This window comes from Etheostoma cragini, chromosome 20 (genome assembly GCF_013103735.1).
Source record: "Etheostoma cragini isolate CJK2018 chromosome 20, CSU_Ecrag_1.0, whole genome shotgun sequence".
NCBI lineage: Eukaryota > Metazoa > Chordata > Actinopteri > Perciformes > Percidae > Etheostoma > Etheostoma cragini.
Window position 1 is genome coordinate 2,190,147 of NC_048426.1, and position 16,508 is coordinate 2,206,654.

At 42.9% G+C, this 16,508-nt stretch overlaps 3 protein-coding genes across 33 annotated transcripts in view; 2 read left to right on the plus strand and 1 right to left on the minus strand.

The window, feature by feature from the left end:
• The window catches only part of mark3a (MAP/microtubule affinity-regulating kinase 3a), a 55,835-nt gene extending 53,251 nt beyond the window's left edge, over positions 1-2,584 (plus strand). For 11 of the 28 annotated variants that reach the window (XM_034859328.1, XM_034859334.1, XM_034859333.1 and 8 more), the window contains one exon: positions 1,733-2,584. In XM_034859328.1, coding sequence (XP_034715219.1) covers positions 1,733-2,078 — 346 coding nt within the window. In that variant the 3' untranslated portion in view covers positions 2,079-2,584. The remainder of the gene's footprint in view (positions 1-1,732) is intronic. The other 17 variants (XM_034859344.1, XM_034859340.1, XM_034859349.1 and 14 more) reach the window with 6 other exon arrangements.
• Positions 2,585-7,449: 4,865 nt separating this feature from the next.
• On the minus strand, positions 7,450-13,545 carry ckba (creatine kinase, brain a). 3 transcript variants are annotated; one of them, XM_034859377.1, is made up of 8 exons: positions 13,296-13,545; positions 9,792-9,979; positions 9,510-9,664; positions 9,206-9,338; positions 8,423-8,594; positions 8,200-8,323; positions 7,871-8,060; positions 7,450-7,757 (listed from the first exon to the last, which is right to left on the minus strand). In XM_034859377.1, exons 1-8 carry the CDS (start codon positions 13,316-13,318, stop codon positions 7,579-7,581), a joined length of 1,164 nt encoding a protein of 387 aa, XP_034715268.1. In that variant the 5' UTR covers positions 13,319-13,545; the 3' UTR covers positions 7,450-7,578. The 3 variants fall into 3 exon arrangements, with proteins under 3 accessions (XP_034715268.1, XP_034715267.1, XP_034715269.1); XM_034859376.1 differs by lacking the exon at positions 9,792-9,979 and adding an exon at positions 10,621-10,822 and having other exon boundaries at positions 7,481-7,757; positions 13,296-13,444; XM_034859378.1 differs by lacking the exons at positions 9,792-9,979; positions 13,296-13,545 and adding exons at positions 10,621-10,822; positions 11,224-11,379 and having other exon boundaries at positions 7,481-7,757.
• trmt61a (tRNA methyltransferase 61A) overlaps positions 12,050-16,508 on the plus strand; it is a 15,026-nt gene continuing 10,567 nt past the window's right edge. The window contains exons 1-2 of one of the 2 annotated variants that reach the window (XM_034859387.1): positions 12,050-12,274; positions 14,071-14,417. In XM_034859387.1, coding sequence (XP_034715278.1) covers positions 14,087-14,417 — 331 coding nt within the window. In that variant the 5' untranslated portion in view covers positions 12,050-12,274; positions 14,071-14,086. The remainder of the gene's footprint in view (positions 12,275-14,070; positions 14,418-16,508) is intronic. The other variant, XM_034859386.1, reaches the window with a different exon arrangement.

Genomic DNA, 16,508 nt, shown 5'->3' on the forward strand with positions numbered 1-16,508 from the left:
CCCCCCCAAAAAAAAAAAATAAGGGGGAAAAACAACCTGCCGTTAATAACACAGCATGGATGTGTCTAGCCCTTGTTAAAATTACATTCATAGTCACAGAGCTATGTTTTCTGGAAAATGAAATGCGAATATCTAAAAACACTAAATCCTCAAAGACTCCTTTTTTACCATCTGGATTAGAAATAAATTGCATCCGCTGTTCATTAACTAGATTTATTTAACCCATTGAAACTCAATTTTTCTGTCCTTTTTTTTAGTTCATTTTTAAGGACACAAAATGTAGGATTTATGTAGAAAAACTTTATCCCTTGCGTTGATACACAAGATTAGGTTTTAGTTCTATTCTACTGAACTGTAAGCCTCTTAAATGGATTATTGAGAGTTCAATATTCCTTTGCTAACTCTGCACGGCACAAGAAAGATACGCACAATATTTAGTATGAATAAACTAATAAGTGAGTGAACAGAAAGTGGGCCGCCTTGGGGCATAACGGATGGGCTGCGTCGCTGCGTCGTCCCTCGGACGGATTTGGGCACCAAATTACCCCCGAATAAAATCTCTTTGAAATAGCGCTGGGCGATATAGAGAAAATCAAATATTACAATATTCTTGACCAAATACCCCGATCTCGACATTGCGACGATATTGAACGGTTGACCATTGGTGCTTTAAGAAAATGTTATTTACACAATGATATTTTTGATACATATTCTCCAGAAATGATTTAATGACTTGGTGAGTAAAGGTAAATAATAGAACAGCTGGAACAGTCTGGGAAGTTCAGACAGTGACATCACTTTACTGTGATGGAGCCTGTAAAACCACAAAAATACACTTAGCATATTACAAAATTACTATATATCCAAAATCTAAGACAATATCTAGTGTCATATCGCGATATTGTTACATCAATATATTGCCCAGCCCCTATTTTTTAGATAGATAGATGGATAGATGGAAAGATGGATAGATGGATGGATTTAACTGATAATTAATCTTCTCAATTGCGTTTTCAGCTACCTGAAACCAAACTTCTTATGAGGTTTGGTAGAATAGTTTTTATCCAGATGGTTAAACAAGTCTTTTTAAAGGATCTGGAAACACTTTCAGAAAAGGGTTCTAATCTTTCAATCTTGTTTCTAGTTTTTTTTGGGGGGGGGGGGAATGAATGCTGAGCTTTGTGACTGGAATGCAATGATGCTACTGTACGTGAGGGGCTTGAACTTGGGGTTGGTGGGGGTGTCCTGGCGGAGACCAAAACACACCCGGCCACGAGCCAAGTGGATTTTAAAAAGAACAGTTTTAGACATTTTGGGAAATTTGCCTGAGAGTAAGATGAGAAACCCGGCCAAGAAATAATCCAGTAAAACCGAAACATGTCATTTTCCATACACAAGATAAACTCGGTAATTGGCAGCCGGGTTTTGGTTACCTTTGGTTACCTTCCCCCATTTCCAGTATTTGTGCTAAGCTAAGTGCTGGTATCCATCTTCTGATCCAACTCTCAGCAAAAAAGCGAATACAAGCCTAAAACGTTGAAACTATTCCTTTTAACCTTTGACCAGCTGCTTTGACTGATGTCACAGCGTATATTAAACGTACCAAAGAACAAAACATCGTTCCGTGACGCAGTCAAAGCAGCTCGTGATGAAGAAACTCAAGAAGAAGCCAATCAAATCTGCGATACAAAAACTTCTCCTTCTCCTTCTGTGCGTGTGTTTTTCCCGACAGTCGCCATGTACCTGGGGATCAAAAAGGGGAAAATAAAGACGGTAAACCCCGCTCCCTCCGATTCACTTGGAGTATGAGGACCACCAGCTCCATGGAGCCTTGTGACATCATGCGGGAGATTCGCAAGGTGCTCGACGCCAACAACTGCGACTACGAACAGCAAGAGAGTTTCCTGCTTCTTTGCGTCCACGGGGACGGGTGCGCCGAGAACCTGGTCCAGTGGGAGATGGAGGTTTGCAAGCTGCCCCGTCTCTCCCTCAACGGCGTCAGATTCAAACGGATATCCGGATCATCCATCGCTTTCAAAAACATTGCTTCCAAAGTTGCCAACGAGTTAAAGCTATGAACAAAAGGGGGTTAAAAGTATACATATATATATCTAGAAGTATTTAAGCTGTACAATCATCCACGTAGCAGTTTCCAAATGTCTCCTTTTTTTAAACAAGATACAGAGTATGTATTGAATATTATAATGTATAGATTAAGGCTTTTGGCAATAATCACTGAATTACCTACTAATATCTCAGTCTATTCTGGCCACACGGGGTCGACAGTAACGAGTTGAATATGATTTGTCATGCTGTGAATGTGGACGGAAAAAACATTTTTAGTCTTATTTATTTCATCTTTTTTGTTTTTCTCTTCTCTAAAGAAAAAAAATGACGTAGCGTTTTTTTTGGTTTCAGTGTAAATAATGTATCTTTACTTTCAAGACGGCTTCACTGCATTACTCGTTTTGTTTTGTTTTTCTTTTGTATTTGGTTAAAGAGTAGAGATGCCGGGGAGTCCGTGTAAATGCTCACTTGGTTGAAGGCTCACTCGTGTCTCAATTAAAGTGTCTGTCAACTTGAATGTCTCACGCTGATTATTTGTATCTGGACAAGATGAAAATATAGAAAAAATGGTTGGTTGATTCTGTTCTGCTGCTTCTGTGTGGAGCTTCATTCCAGTATTTAAATGTATTTTTTCAGTGTTTGAAGAAAAGGAGTGAAACCCGATTTTTGCCCATTTTCAAAAAGGAAAAAAATAAATAAATGGTTTAAAATAAAAGCCTTAAATAAATATGGGCTTGTACATTATAGAAACACTGTCTGTGACTTCATGTTTAAGTGATTATTTGGAAATCTGGTTATTCTTCACCTTTACACTTTGAGATGCTGAACTGAGACTCCTTTTTTTCCAAAGGATATGTAGTATTTGAAATGGAAAAGTACTCTTGGCTGTATTGTCTCTTTTGTACTACTGCGTCTCTAAGTCTGAGGTCTAAAGACATCTTTGTGTCGAGGTTGTTAAGTTGGGTGGAAACCGTTCAGCTGTCTAGACAAACAACTTTCACCTAATGCAGCCCATTTGTAACTCAGAGATGTCTTCAGGACTACAAATCCCAAACACCATGCTTTACACTTCCTGAAATGTTAGTACAGTAAAGTCACTACTTTTGAGTTGTTGTTGAAGCAGTTTCAGAGCTCAGGGTTTCTGGTTCTTGATGTAGTTCACTTCTGGATTTGTTTGAAGCCTCTGTATAATTTCTAACTGTCCCTTTAATTCAGCTGGGCGGGAAGTCATGTAACAACACAAACTGCTGATGTAGTCATGTAGGCCTCCAAAGACCACCTGCTATCAAAGCGCCCGGTCTCTGCCTTCAGACAGGGAGGCCTTCAAAGACCAACTGCTATCACAGTGCCCGGTCTTTGCCTTCAGACAGGGAGGCCTTCAAAGACCACCTGCTATCAAAGTGCCCGGTCTAAGCCTTGAGACAGGTAGGCCTCCAAAGACCAACTGCTATCGCAGATTGAATCACTGGAATACCAAGACGTTCTTGCTGTGTTCAGCCCAAAATCCCGCCATCTCCTGCTGTAACAAGCCCCAAGTCCCACAACTTCAACTTGAATTGAATTGTGTGCTTGTGTGATGATTTATCAACTATCTCGGATTATGATGATATTTAGATGGTATGATATGTTATTCATTTAATTATTCTGAAGAAATAAGCAACAGAAGTCATCATTTTTGATTGTTTTTCTGATTTTTGTGTCTAGCAGCTAGTGTCAGATTCTATGCTGCTGTTATTTCATGTTGAGACACTTCTTCTGAAATTCTGAATTTATTACAAACCTATAATTCTGGGCAGTACCCTTCCCGTCATGCCGGGTAAATAAATGGAGGGAAACAGACCCTCCAAACGTATAATTCTGTTTCAGACTTTTTGTGTATTGAACGTTCAAAAAAAGATAAGTTAAGTTAGGCTTACTGCCAAGGTCTATGTCTTTGTCCCTCAGCAGTGAGTTGAGGACAGTGACACACAGGTAGGCTACAGAGTCGCTGTCCTAGGTGTCTCAGAAACCCCCAAGGGGAACCAGTTTATTTTGTCTTATTTCAACTGGCTCATCCAGTTTTCTGAAGGCCCACCTACAATCCAAATCCTGGCGCCGCTAGTGGCTCCGACTGGGGGATCCCGAAGGCGTTCCCAGGCCAGGTTGGAGATATAATCTCTCCACCTAGTCCTGGGTCTTCCCTGAGGCCTCCTCCCAGCTGGACGGGCCTGGAACACCTCCCTAGGGAGGCACCCAGGAGGCATCCTTACCAGATGCCCGAACCACCTCAACTGGCTCCTTTGGACGCGAAGGACCAGCGGCTCTACTCAGAGCTCCTCTTGGAGGACTGAGCTTCTCACCCTATCTCTGAGGGAGACACAAGTCCCCCTCCTGAGGAAACCCATTTAAGCCAATTGTACCCTGGATCTCGTTCTTTTGGTCATGATGTCTCTTTTGTCACAATGGCGCGATAAACTGAATGTAACACCACACCTGCTGCTCCGATTCTCCGACCAATCTCCTGCTCCATGAACAAGACCCCGAGGTGTTTAAACTCCTTCACTTGGGGGTGATATTTCTACATGGCAAATAATTTACTATTACGTGTTGTAGAGTCATAGAAAACCAACACACCCAACAGTCATGCTGCTCCTTCTGTGGAATTGAATCTGTTATTGGAAGGGGCATGTTCAAAATATCAGTGTTGTGTTCAATTAGTGAGGTGATTGATTCTGTGAAGAAATAGGTGTCAGTTATGGCCCATATTTAAGGAAGGAATGAAGCAAATGTTGTGCATGCTGGTTATAGTACATTTCACACTGAAATACCCAGCAAAAATGGGTTGTTCCAGACATTGCTCTGAGGAACAGCGAACTTTGATAAAAAACGTTGATTGGAGAGGGGAAACCTCGGAAAAGAAGAAGTGCAGAAAATGATAGGCTGATCAGCCAAATTGATTTCAAATGCCTTAAAATGGCATCCAAAGCCTGAACGATGTGGGGGAAAAAAGGGTCAACTAGTATTCAAATGGATGGGAAAAAAAGGCAAAATGGAAAAGGTTTAACCAATGATCAGCTCCAGTAAAAAATCAAAGATTTTTTTTGCATAGCTCTATTTGCATGTTTTTACATGCAAATAGAGCTATGCAACAATTGGTGGAAGCATACAATTCTAACCCATGATTGGCTGCAGCTGGGGAACCACTGGATGTTTAAAGAGCCAAGATGGCGGCCGTTGACAGGTGGCAGGCCTTCCTCATCCTCCTACCTCCCACCTCCCACCTCCCAACTCCCAACTCGCCACACTTTCACTTTGTTCAGCTGTTTTTAGATTTGGTTTCTTTTCAGTAGTAAGGGTGGGCCACCAGGTGTGTTAATCTTGTTTTCTCCTGTTTAATCAGTTAGGGAGGTAAGCTGGTTGTCATTCTTTTGGCCATATTTTGGTTTCTTAGGTTAATGTCTTACTTTCTACACCGGGTTGTTTTGTTTGTTTTTTTAGTGGTAGTCCACCTTGAAGCCTTATTTAAGTTACCTATATCTATGTTTAATTATATACGTTCCACTTAATGTCAAATAAGCTTGTGACATTCAAATAAATAGTTGTTTGTGGCTACTTGGGAGATGGGGAAGATGGGGTCTTTTTTTCATGTTGTGTCCTAGGCACCCCTAGACTGGGGCGCAAAGCCCCCCCGCAAACTGAAAAGAAGACATGAACTGAACAGGTTGAAATCTGCCAAAGGACACATTGACTGACCAAAGGAGAAATGGAGCAACAATCTGTGACTGGTGGGGGGAAATTGTTCTTTTTGGGTCTAGGGGCCGCAGACAGTTGGTCCTCTACGACCCCCCGTGCACTGATTTCAAGCCCCAGTACACTGTGAAGACAGTAAAGCATGGTGGTTATGGGATGTTGTGTTGGGCCTATTTATCACATACCAGGGATCATGGATCAGTTTCAATACATCAAAATACAAAATAAGGTCATGTTGCCTTATATTATGCTGAAGAGGAAATGTCTTTGAAATGGGTCTTTTACCAAGACAATGACCCCAAACACACCAGTAAGGAGCCACGTCTTGGTTCCAGATGACGGATGGATGTTATGGAGGGGCCAGCCCAATCTTAAGACCTCAGTCCCATAGAACACTTGTGGGGGGACATCAGAAATGCTGTTTGTAAGGAAAAACCCAGTAATGCAGAGGATCTGGGGGATGTAGTTCAGTGGTCCTGGGCTGGAGCACCTGTTCACAGGTGACTCCGTGCAACACAGATGTGAAGCTGTTGTCAGAAATAATGGTTATGCAACAAAAGATTAGTGTAGTTGTTCAAAGTGAAGGAAACCCTTGAGACATTTTTCAGTTTATAAAGTAAATGTTTGTTTTTTAAACACCCTAATTTTCCTTTTTCTTCACTTTCTGTAAAGGTAGAACACTAACTTGATCAATCTTGATAATCATGTTTTGATTTGGAATTTAATGTGCAGTGTTTCCAATCCATAGATACTATGGAATTTAAAATTATTCTAAGGATTGAGCATTATTCACTCACACTGTACTTTTTTTTTTAATGGGATTCCATTGCTAGGACCGCCCGGCCCCTTGTTAACTTCCTGTCATGTCATTTCACATACACGGAAACAGGAAATCAACTTGGGGCCATTTAGAAGGTTTGGGTTTACAGCTGAAATAGTCAATAGAAGCAGTGAAAAGTTGTATATGTCTACATAAGTCTGAAATCTTTAAAGGTGGTGGTTTAAACTCTGCAGGTGTAAGTCCAGCTCTTCGGAAACGTGGTCATGGAACGCCAGTTCCCAGAAGAATAGTAACCGGTAGAGCTGGGCAATAATGGAGAAAATCAAATATAGTTTACTAGTCTGATTGAAATTTACCTCAGTGTAAATCCTTTCAGGAAAGACTCCCTCTTAATCAATGCTCTACCTAACTCCAAGCTTTTGGAGGCAGTCACTTTCCTGCTAAACCAATCAGAGTCATTACAACAAGGGCAAGGGCCAATCACAGAGTCACAACCCAGCTTTAGTCATATTTGCCATCAGCTGTTGTTGCAGGCAAAGAATGAAACCTTTTACCCCCCTCAGTCTGGTCTTCAGTGTCTAGAGTCCATCAGGTGGGGGGGGGGGTCTAATTTGATTCCTTTTTGAAAGATTTGTATAGCGATCAAGTCTCATCACCAAAGACTTAGATTTTATTTGAGCTGTACAATAAATCTTGTATATCTGCAAATATGTCTGATTGAAATAATGTCTCTAAAACCAGGACAAGAACACAGGTGTTAAATTATATGAAATAAAGATTTAAAAAAAACAGCAGGTCCCATTAGACGTAACGCCACGGAGGGTGATGAGAATTAAGATACCTGGATAATAAAGAACTTGAACCACTTTTAGTTTCCATCCTCACAGAAACCGTTTAATTTTAAATACGCCAACAAATCCAGACTGGGTGTTTCAGGACAGAGTCAAACATTCATTCAAACAGATGGAACCGGGGGTGGGGGGGTGGGCATCGGGGCGGTTTTACTTCTGGGCGGGGATGATGTCGTCAATGGACTGGCCCTTCTCCAGCTTCTTCTCCATCTCCACCAGCAGCTTGACGCCATCAACCACCATCTGCACCAGCTCCACCTCGGAGAAGCCCAATCTGTCGGCGTTGGAGATGTCAAAGACTCCGCCCACAGCGGCCGTGTCCACTCCACCTGATGGAGGACACATTCAAAAACTGGTTCAGAGACTAAAATTCAGCCTTGATTAATTGCACAACCCTACAAACTTACTACAGAATACATAAAAAGTTGAAGGGTGTACAAACCAGTTCCACGTTTCTGGAGCCTCAGCTTCTTGAGAACCTCCTCGAACTTGGCATGTTTGCTCATGTTTGGCAGCTTGACGTGCACACCCGCACGCAGCCCGGTGCCCAGGTTAGAAGGGCAGGTGAGGACGTAGCCCAGGTGCTCGTTCCACATGAAGGCATGGTTATTTTCCTTGAACAGGGTCTCGATCTGAACACAAGAGAACCAGGGTGATCAGGTCCTTGTACAGGTCATAGAAGTCAATATAAAAGCACAATCATTTACTCAGAGCATCTTTGAGCCCTGCTTATGTGAACTAGTCTCCCACGACTTCCAATTTCCTGCTAACCTTGGTGAGTCCGGTGCAGAAGCGATCGAACACTTCCTTCATGTTCCCGCCTTTCTGCATGGAGATCACACGCAGGTGGTCCTCCTCGTTCACCCACACCAGGAATGTCTTGTTATCGTTGTGCCTTCAAACAAATGGATTCATTTTCAGCTTATGTCTAAATTAACTCTCCCAAAAGAGAAAATAGAAACAAGGTTGTGTGATGTTCCTGATAAAGTCTCACCAGATCCCCCTGGCGTCAGGCCAGTCCCGGCCCATCCCTGAGGCCAGCAGCAGAGGAGACACCGGCTTGTCAAACAGGAAGTGGTCGTCGATGAGCTGCTGCTGCTCTGCGTCTGTCATGTTCTTCAGGGCGTAGTATTTCCCCTTCAGGTCTCCGCTCAGGGAGGCCAGAGCTACAAATGTGAAGAGAACACGTCTCAAATGTCAAAAACCACAACAAAGTAAGTATTTTAAATTGGGGGTGGCACTCTTCACTCCCTAACTACAACTTGGTGGCAGTACCTCAGTCCAGTAGGGAGTTGGGAACCAGAACCTGGTTCAAGTCCCAATACTGACCCAAATATGGTAGCTAGAGATGCCAACCCCCTTGATTTTGAGCAAGGCACCAATTGTTGCATTTATTAGTTACAAAAAACCCTGTTTGAATTATACAGCTACACGCGTTTGATTATCTCATTAGTATATTTAATTTGGTCACTTCAGTATCTATTGGTGTTTTGGTACACAGGTTTGTCTTTACATGCATTGTGTACCATGTTATTCATTGTGCGACCACTAGAGGGAACCCACCGCTACACAAAAAGGAGACCAACCAACATGCTGACTACGCAGAGCATCACTGGTTCAGGCCACAGCCTTCTACACAAGTCATCCTGTCTGCCTGTATGCAGAGCACTGAGTACAGACGGCACCCTGGGTCAGGGCCTCAGCATGGACACAAGTAAGGTACCTGCTGTGTCAGTAATAAGGAATAGGTGTCAAGTGCCCCCCCCCCCCCATTTACCTTCGATGGAGAGCTTCTCCACAGCACGCCTCTCTCCTCGGCTGCAGTGAGGCGGCAGGCAGAAGCCGCGGATGCTGCGGCCGGTTCGCACTCGGGAGCTCAGGACGTAGTTGGAGTCGAGATCGTCACCACCCTTTGGAGAAAAAAAAAAAACATGTTCAGGGGTTAAAGCAAGAAACGATTTGTAACCCTGAAATGCTGCTCAGGATGAAATTTGTCCAATCAAGTTATATATAAAATGGATTTATGCCAAAATTACACCATGGTGCCCAAGAAATTTAAGCGGTTAGCTTCTCTGTGGTACCTTCAGGTTGCTTGGGTTCAGGTCGGTCTTGTGCTTGTCTGAGGGTTTGTATCCTCCATGTCTGTCCTCGATCACGGGGTCCAGCAGCTCTTTGAAGACCTCGTAGGTCTCCTCATCTCCGGCGACGCAGCCCACGGTCATGATGAAGGGGTGGCCTGCACGCAAAGACAAACCGGGTCACCGAAGAGACGGTGGACACAGAGGGACAGACTGACCAACATCCTCACTAACTCAATTTGCTTGCGTGTCATCGGGGCTCAGGACGGGACTGCGTTACTGTACCAGGATTATCAACCCCTGTCTGAATGACACCATCTATGGTGAAGCCGTTGGGTGTAGCCCGCTCTCTCAGCTTCTTGTAAATGTCCAGGGTTAAGAACTTGGCCATGTGGTTGTTGTGCTGACTGAGATCTGGGAACTCATCCTCGGCCGACAGCCTCTTCAGCATCAGCTTGGCCATATTCTCAGAGCTAAACAGAAACACAATCTACAGGGTGAGGGAGTGCCACCTGCTACACTGCAGGGACTGGTTCATCCGCATACCCCAGAATCAGAGTTCCACATGAGCGCCATCCACCAGCCAAATGCTGGTCAAATATGCAAATGGCTGGTGGATTTGCTTCACTCACCAACCCCTCAAAAAACACACAAAAAAAAAACACAATGTCATCTATTGAGTGGCTGGTTTAATCTGAAAAAGCACTAGCCATATGGCAGAAACAATAAGTTTATTTGAACCCTGCTCTGAATGGTGTAAACACTGTTAGACTGTAAGTGACCTAATGAAACAGGGAAAGCAGATTATCAGATGCCACCCTGCATGCATTATGCGACACGGCTAATCTTTAACATTTGCTTTAAAAGCTGTGAAATATGCTCTGATATTAGAGGAAGATGGGCTGTTTTCAAACTGATTCAGCAATCCGTGTGTCTCTACATGCTGGCCATAGTGCGTTATCCCCTTGGCAAGGTCACAGTGCAGAAACCTAGTAGCCTCCTCTCAGGAGCGTGAAGCAGAGGCGCGCTGCGGCTATTAGACGCGCTCGATGGGGCAGAACAGATGGCTCGTTTACCGAAAAAAACGCTTTTTCCCTTGTTTTGTTTTTTTTACCTGGGTTATCAACCCCTGTCTGAATGACATCATCCAGAGTAAATCCACTGGGTGTCTGTTTGCTCCTCAGCCGCTCGTACATGGCAGGAGTCAGGATTTTGGCCATATGATTGTTGTGTTTGCTGAGGTCCGGGTACTCCTGCTCCGATGCGTACTTCAGCTTCATCTGGTTGTGCGTGTTACCGAAAGGCATGGCTGATCCCTGGGCGCAGGATGGGAGGGAAGACACGGTGAAAAGCAGCGAAATAAAAACCGAATCCACATTGCGGACAGTCAGCATCGATTCTACAGCTCGTGGCGAGATTATGATTAATCCTTAGCTCAAATAACAAAGGAATCTCCTGCAGTGAACAGAGTGTCCTGAACGCGAATAAGCAGGTGCAGAAATGTGTAGCAGACATTTTGACATAGCCTAGATGTTATAGGCCTACATCGTATAATTCTAGATTGGTATTAAAGCTAATTGAATCATTAGTGAAGAGCGGATGTATTCATTAGCGAGATAATCTGTGTATACCGCCCAGATTACAGCATTCAAGCGTTAAAAATCAAAAATACTCTGCATGTGACGGAATTTCGACCTTAATTAAATAATATTCCTACCTGTTGTCGGATTTGAGGACTACTATTACTACCAGTGGTTGACACAAAGATCCCTATTGTTCCAGCCGAGGAGCTTACAAATCACGAGCAGCCTCCTAACAGTAAGAAGCTCTCCAGTCAGACTGGTCGATGGTGACAGGAGGTCGTCATTTATACTAGACCATCTCTCCTCCCATTGGTCTGTATTTGTAGTCCATTCATTTAATTGGACACGCACTCTGCGTGAAGTGGGACTCCTTCTACATACACAGATTACACTACTAATTCATCTTTTTTTTTGCAATAAATCATAATTTGCTGATAATAAAAAAATTAAACGAATCAACCCAACAATTTATTTTTTACAAGATGATGTAGGCCTACCTGTTTTACGTTTAAGTTGCGTTCAAGTGCCTCCGTTCGAATGTATAATGCTTAAACCAATCAAATAAAATGTGATCAGACGCAATTGCTCTTGTGATGTTAATTCACTGGTAGTGGTGGCGAGTAACAAAGTACATTTACATTTAAAAACTAGGTTTCATACCTCTAAATAACCTTACAATTATATGTAAAGTTAATTGAGTATTTTGACAGAAAGGTAATTGCTCAAATAAAAGAGTATTTGTGTAGGCTATACGTCTTCCATCACATGTGGTTTATTGTTTCCGTGTGTCTCTTTTACTACTTTAACATGTTGTTATTTTTATTCAAAAACAGCATTATCATATTTTTGGAGATCTCTAGCTACATTCTGGTCATGGTGCACATTCTGAAGCCTGATTATAAAAATTGCGGCGTCTGCGGGTAAAAAGCAGATTTACAAATCATCTGGACAGCCTCTTTGAATCCACTGTGTCGGCGAAGGGAATTTACGTATTAGTGAAGAGACTCAGATCCGGTCACGTCTCCTCAACTTCCTCTGAAAACAACACCACGTGTGGGAAATGAATGGGTAGCTGTCAGCGCTGGCCACACATGAGCATTTAACGGCATTAAGAGCACGACTTACCGTTTACTGACCAACGTTTGTGTTCGTTTAAAACTCGAAAGAACGCCACGTCTGGAGAAGGTTAGTGGAGAGTCCACCAACGGTTCTGCTGAGCGTAGCTGGCTGTTACAACAGCTAACGTTAGCATATTAGCTAGTTAGCAAGGATAACCAGTTAACTTTCAAACTCAAAACAAATTGAGCGTACAGACGTTTTGCACTGTGACTTTTCTGAGTGGGTAATGTTAGACAATGTTTTAATATAAAATGAATTAATTGATTTACAGTGTTTCCCATAGGCTTTCGACAAATATTTGACGTTATCAGTTGAAGTTACGTTTCGAAATCCGCATGAACCACACTTAACATCGGTATGAATTGGACCCACCGCGCAGCGGTTTTAACCGTTACAACCGGCGTTACTTTGGCAGTTACCCCCGTTATTTATAACAATGAAGGCAAAACAGCATCACAGATCCGTTTTAACGTGAACTAACGCAAGCTAAATATGTTAATATAGCTAATAAAATTATACACAAAATTAAAATATACAAAAAAACACCGAATCCGTTAGCACGTTAACCGTTAACGATATTTCAACTGATGTTAGCAGTTTGACACTTAACTGCACTGCTGTTAACGCTAGATATCTTTTGGCAGAAATTCCAGCCAGCTAGCTACAATTTTAGGGGAAACGCTGTGAGCTAGCGTTAGCTATATAATTTAGCTAACGTTAAAATGTGACCCAATACATAACGCAACCTAACTGAACAGTCACCTATAACCGCTAGCTAACGCTAGCTAACTTTAAAATAAATACAAAAGAACCTTCAGTAAACGTTATTGTGTTTAAGTCTGTTTCTCCTACAACTTCTGTTAGCTACAACCAGCTAGCTAAACCTACTTAAATCTTAGGCTAAATCAATCTCAAATTATCTTTCAAACTAAGCTAACGTTAGCTAACTCAGCCCTCCTCAAAGGAATGCAACGATACGGGAGAAGGAGAAACAGACTTTAAAACAAACCCCAATTTTCCCCACAAGAAGCATCAGAAATGCAACATCAATCAATCAATCAACCATTCATTCATCTAATAAACTCACATATGCTCTAAGTTGTCCGACATGTTTTCGTTCGTGAATCAGCAAAGTGAATTCGTCCTTCTCTTTCTGAATTGTGAGGTTCGTTAGTTTAGCTAAGCTAGCTAACTCTAAAATTAAACTACCGTTATTTTTCAGTTTGAAAGATGCTGGTTTAAAAAACAACAACGGGTTTAGTACAAAATAAAGGCTCGAGAGGGAATGCATAACTGTTATCATGGCAACGAGGACCCCCCCCTTCATTTTTTTATTAAACCTCAATTGTGTTTGACCTATGACATCATATGAGTGACATTGCATTGTAAAGGTAATATAAAACGTAATGTATCTAAACATAATAAATCCCAAGTTACAGTATCTGTACCGGGTTGACAGATAGAATTCAACCATTAAAATGTTAATATTTGTGAAGGACTTGTGACCTTTATAAACTAACTTAAAGGATAATTACTACATTAAAATGTAGTGATAGTGTCTCAGTTTGTTGCAAAGTCGGAGTTTCCATCTGTTCAACTTGAAATTATTTGACCAAGAAGATGTCTTGAATTGTTTTGACAAACAGTTGAGTTTTTGCTCAATTGTGAAAATAGTTGCTGATTAATACATTAATTTAAATCTTTTTTGGTATATTATAAAATAGGCCTTTGTGGTATCCCAAAAATAGGTGCTTTCAATGAAAAGTTTCATGTAAGCACCATTAAATGCATTTAGTTTGACAGGCTGATGCACATGGAGATGGGAAGTCATTTTGAGTTCATCTCCAACCTCCCTGTTACAGAGTGACGGTGCTCACCATGAGTTTTGTGGAGTACTCAGACTTCGTTCAGGACGGGGACGTGGCCATAGTCTACCTGGGCCATGAATCCATGATGCCAGTCAAGGTGCAGCAGGGCGCCCAAACGCAGACGCGATACGGAGCTATTCGCCACACCACAGACCTGATAGGTCAGCGGTACGGGTCGAAAGTAACCTGCAGCAAAGGCGGCTGGGTCTATGTGCTCCACCCCACACCTGAGCTGTGGACGGTCACCCTGCCGCACCGCACGCAGATCCTCTACACCACCGACATAGCCACCATCACCATGATGCTGGAGCTGAAGCCGGGGTCAGTCGTCTGCGAGTCAGGTGAGGGTTCTTTCAGATTCAAGACAAATATTTGTGTTCATACATAGTATTTGTTAATCTTTTTAGAATGATTTAAATCATGAAAAAGTGTCCAATAGTTTGTTAATGGATAGGAAAACGCGCACAGGGAACCTTTGTGCTGTGTTTTAAACCGTACAATTCTGTATTTACACTTGCGATTTTGAGTACACAGTGCGTTCACACTGACAGTGCAACCAGAGGCTATTTATAATGAAATGAATCCCTATACAGTCAAATAAATTGTGATGGATGCAGTTAGGTGTGTGGTGGTTGACTTTGGCTGAAAACTTCACTGGAAATTTGTCAGCACCCCCAGTTCTAAATATGTTCCCACGGCTCTGGCACTACGCTACGGTCTTTAGTGGCTTTGGCTTACCCTTAACCTTTACCTTACAACGTCTCCGTTTTGAAATCTAAAGACGATTCAAGATGAACAACAAACCAAAAATACAGTAAGTGTGAACAAGAAAGAGAGAAACGAGTATCAAGAAACCTGTAATGGTCCCGACAATGATACTGGAGGTCCAGCAAGATCTTTAGGGAAGTTCTCTCGACAACGCATACTGTGGAGTTCTTACAAGCCGGTTCACTCAGGATAGTCTAGAAAATACTTTTTCTTGCATAAGTCAGAGGAACTCTGTCCCGACACCTGTGGCGTTCTACTATGCTCTACGGGCCATCACTGTAGGGCAGTTCCTCTCAACAACGCATACTTCTTACCTGGATGATGCATCAGACCACTTGGCGGACTTCCTGGACACCCGCAACATCAGCAATGTTTCTGAGGTTGTGAGAGTGGAGCGGCTGGTAGACCCATCCCCACCTGACTTTACAAAGACGGAGTCCTGTGTCCTCTAACATCTAGCAGGATACATTGTGAAAGAGGGTCATTAGCTTCTCACTCTGTGAGGAATGCCAGAGTGCACTGGTTGAAACAGTTACCAGCACCGGCAGTGAGAGAGCGACTTTACTAGAGTTAAGAGAATTTAAAAGGGGGGCATTATACCGGCCATGCGATGAGGTGTTCACTCTCCTGCAGGACGTGGAGCAGCTGTTCAGTTCGCAGACGAGTGATTCCTTCATGCAATCCTCCAATGAAGTGGCACAGCTGGAAAGAGAGGCCATGAGTCTGGATCGCAACCTTCCCTCATGCCATGAGCTGAAAAAAATGCAGTCAATCAGGATTAGGTTAAGGATTCAATCAAAGTGCATCGGGGCTGAGAGGAACGTAAACAACCATGATAAGGGGTACATCTAGGCCACTGCCAAACACCTTACTGGCTGCCATGGATGTATTTGGCGTCTCCACTACCGACACACCGTCAGCAGGCTCCAGTCTCCTCTTATTTTAGTCGTCACCAGCAGCCAGCACCATCAGCCAACACCACCATTAGCCACCAGCACCAGCTAGGGCTGCTTGATCATGATTATTTTGGTCATTATTGAAATCACTATGATTTAACGCGATTATTTGTTGACTTCTGGAAAGATGTTGTTATTAAATTTTTTTAGTTTTAAGGCCTCAAATCTTCACCACTGCAGCTTTAAAAAGCAACTCGTTTAATTTTCCTGTTTACCTCTTGAGTCAGATGTTCGGTTCCACAAAGCCTCAGCTGTTGATATTGAACATCATAGCTCACAGATGTGCCCCAGACAATTATGTAATCCAGTATTTGTTGACATTGTCACTTTGTCTCTTGTCTTCAGCTGCATCCTGCATTTCCATTTGTTAGATCCCAATCACTGAGAGTGTTTGTTGTGTTTTCTGGGTTACTTGGAGCTGCAGTTTCTTCCATTCCAAGGACAGGGGGGATGGGAGAGAATGTTAATGTATTTGGTGGCGCAGTGCTTCATCATGTTTTACTACTGGCAACCACGCGTGTGTGGGGTTGGGTCTCCTGGGTGATGTACGAGTTCAGGAGGAAACTCGTTTAGTCAGCAAGAGGAGAGCGTCTGCATAACATAACTCGGGCCTTTTGGCAATGCATATGCCGGGTCAAGTCCCGTACGGAGTGTGGATTGGTGGCTGGAGAGATGCCACCTCCTGGACACTGCCAGGAGCTCTTGAGC

What these genes read in the sequence shown, in the direction of transcription:
- ckba (XM_034859377.1), bottom strand. Translation starts at nt 13,318, where the DNA reads ATGTCGGACAACTTAGAGCATAT. An exon ending in TGAACCCAAGCAACCTGAAG is followed by an intron (nt 9,339 to 9,509) that starts GTACCACAGAGA and finishes TTTTCTCCAAAG; the next exon opens with GGTGGTGACGATCTCGACTC. An exon ending in GGAGAAGCTCTCCATCGAAG is followed by an intron (nt 8,595 to 9,205) that starts GTAAATGGGGGG and finishes TCACATTTGTAG; the next exon opens with CTCTGGCCTCCCTGAGCGGA.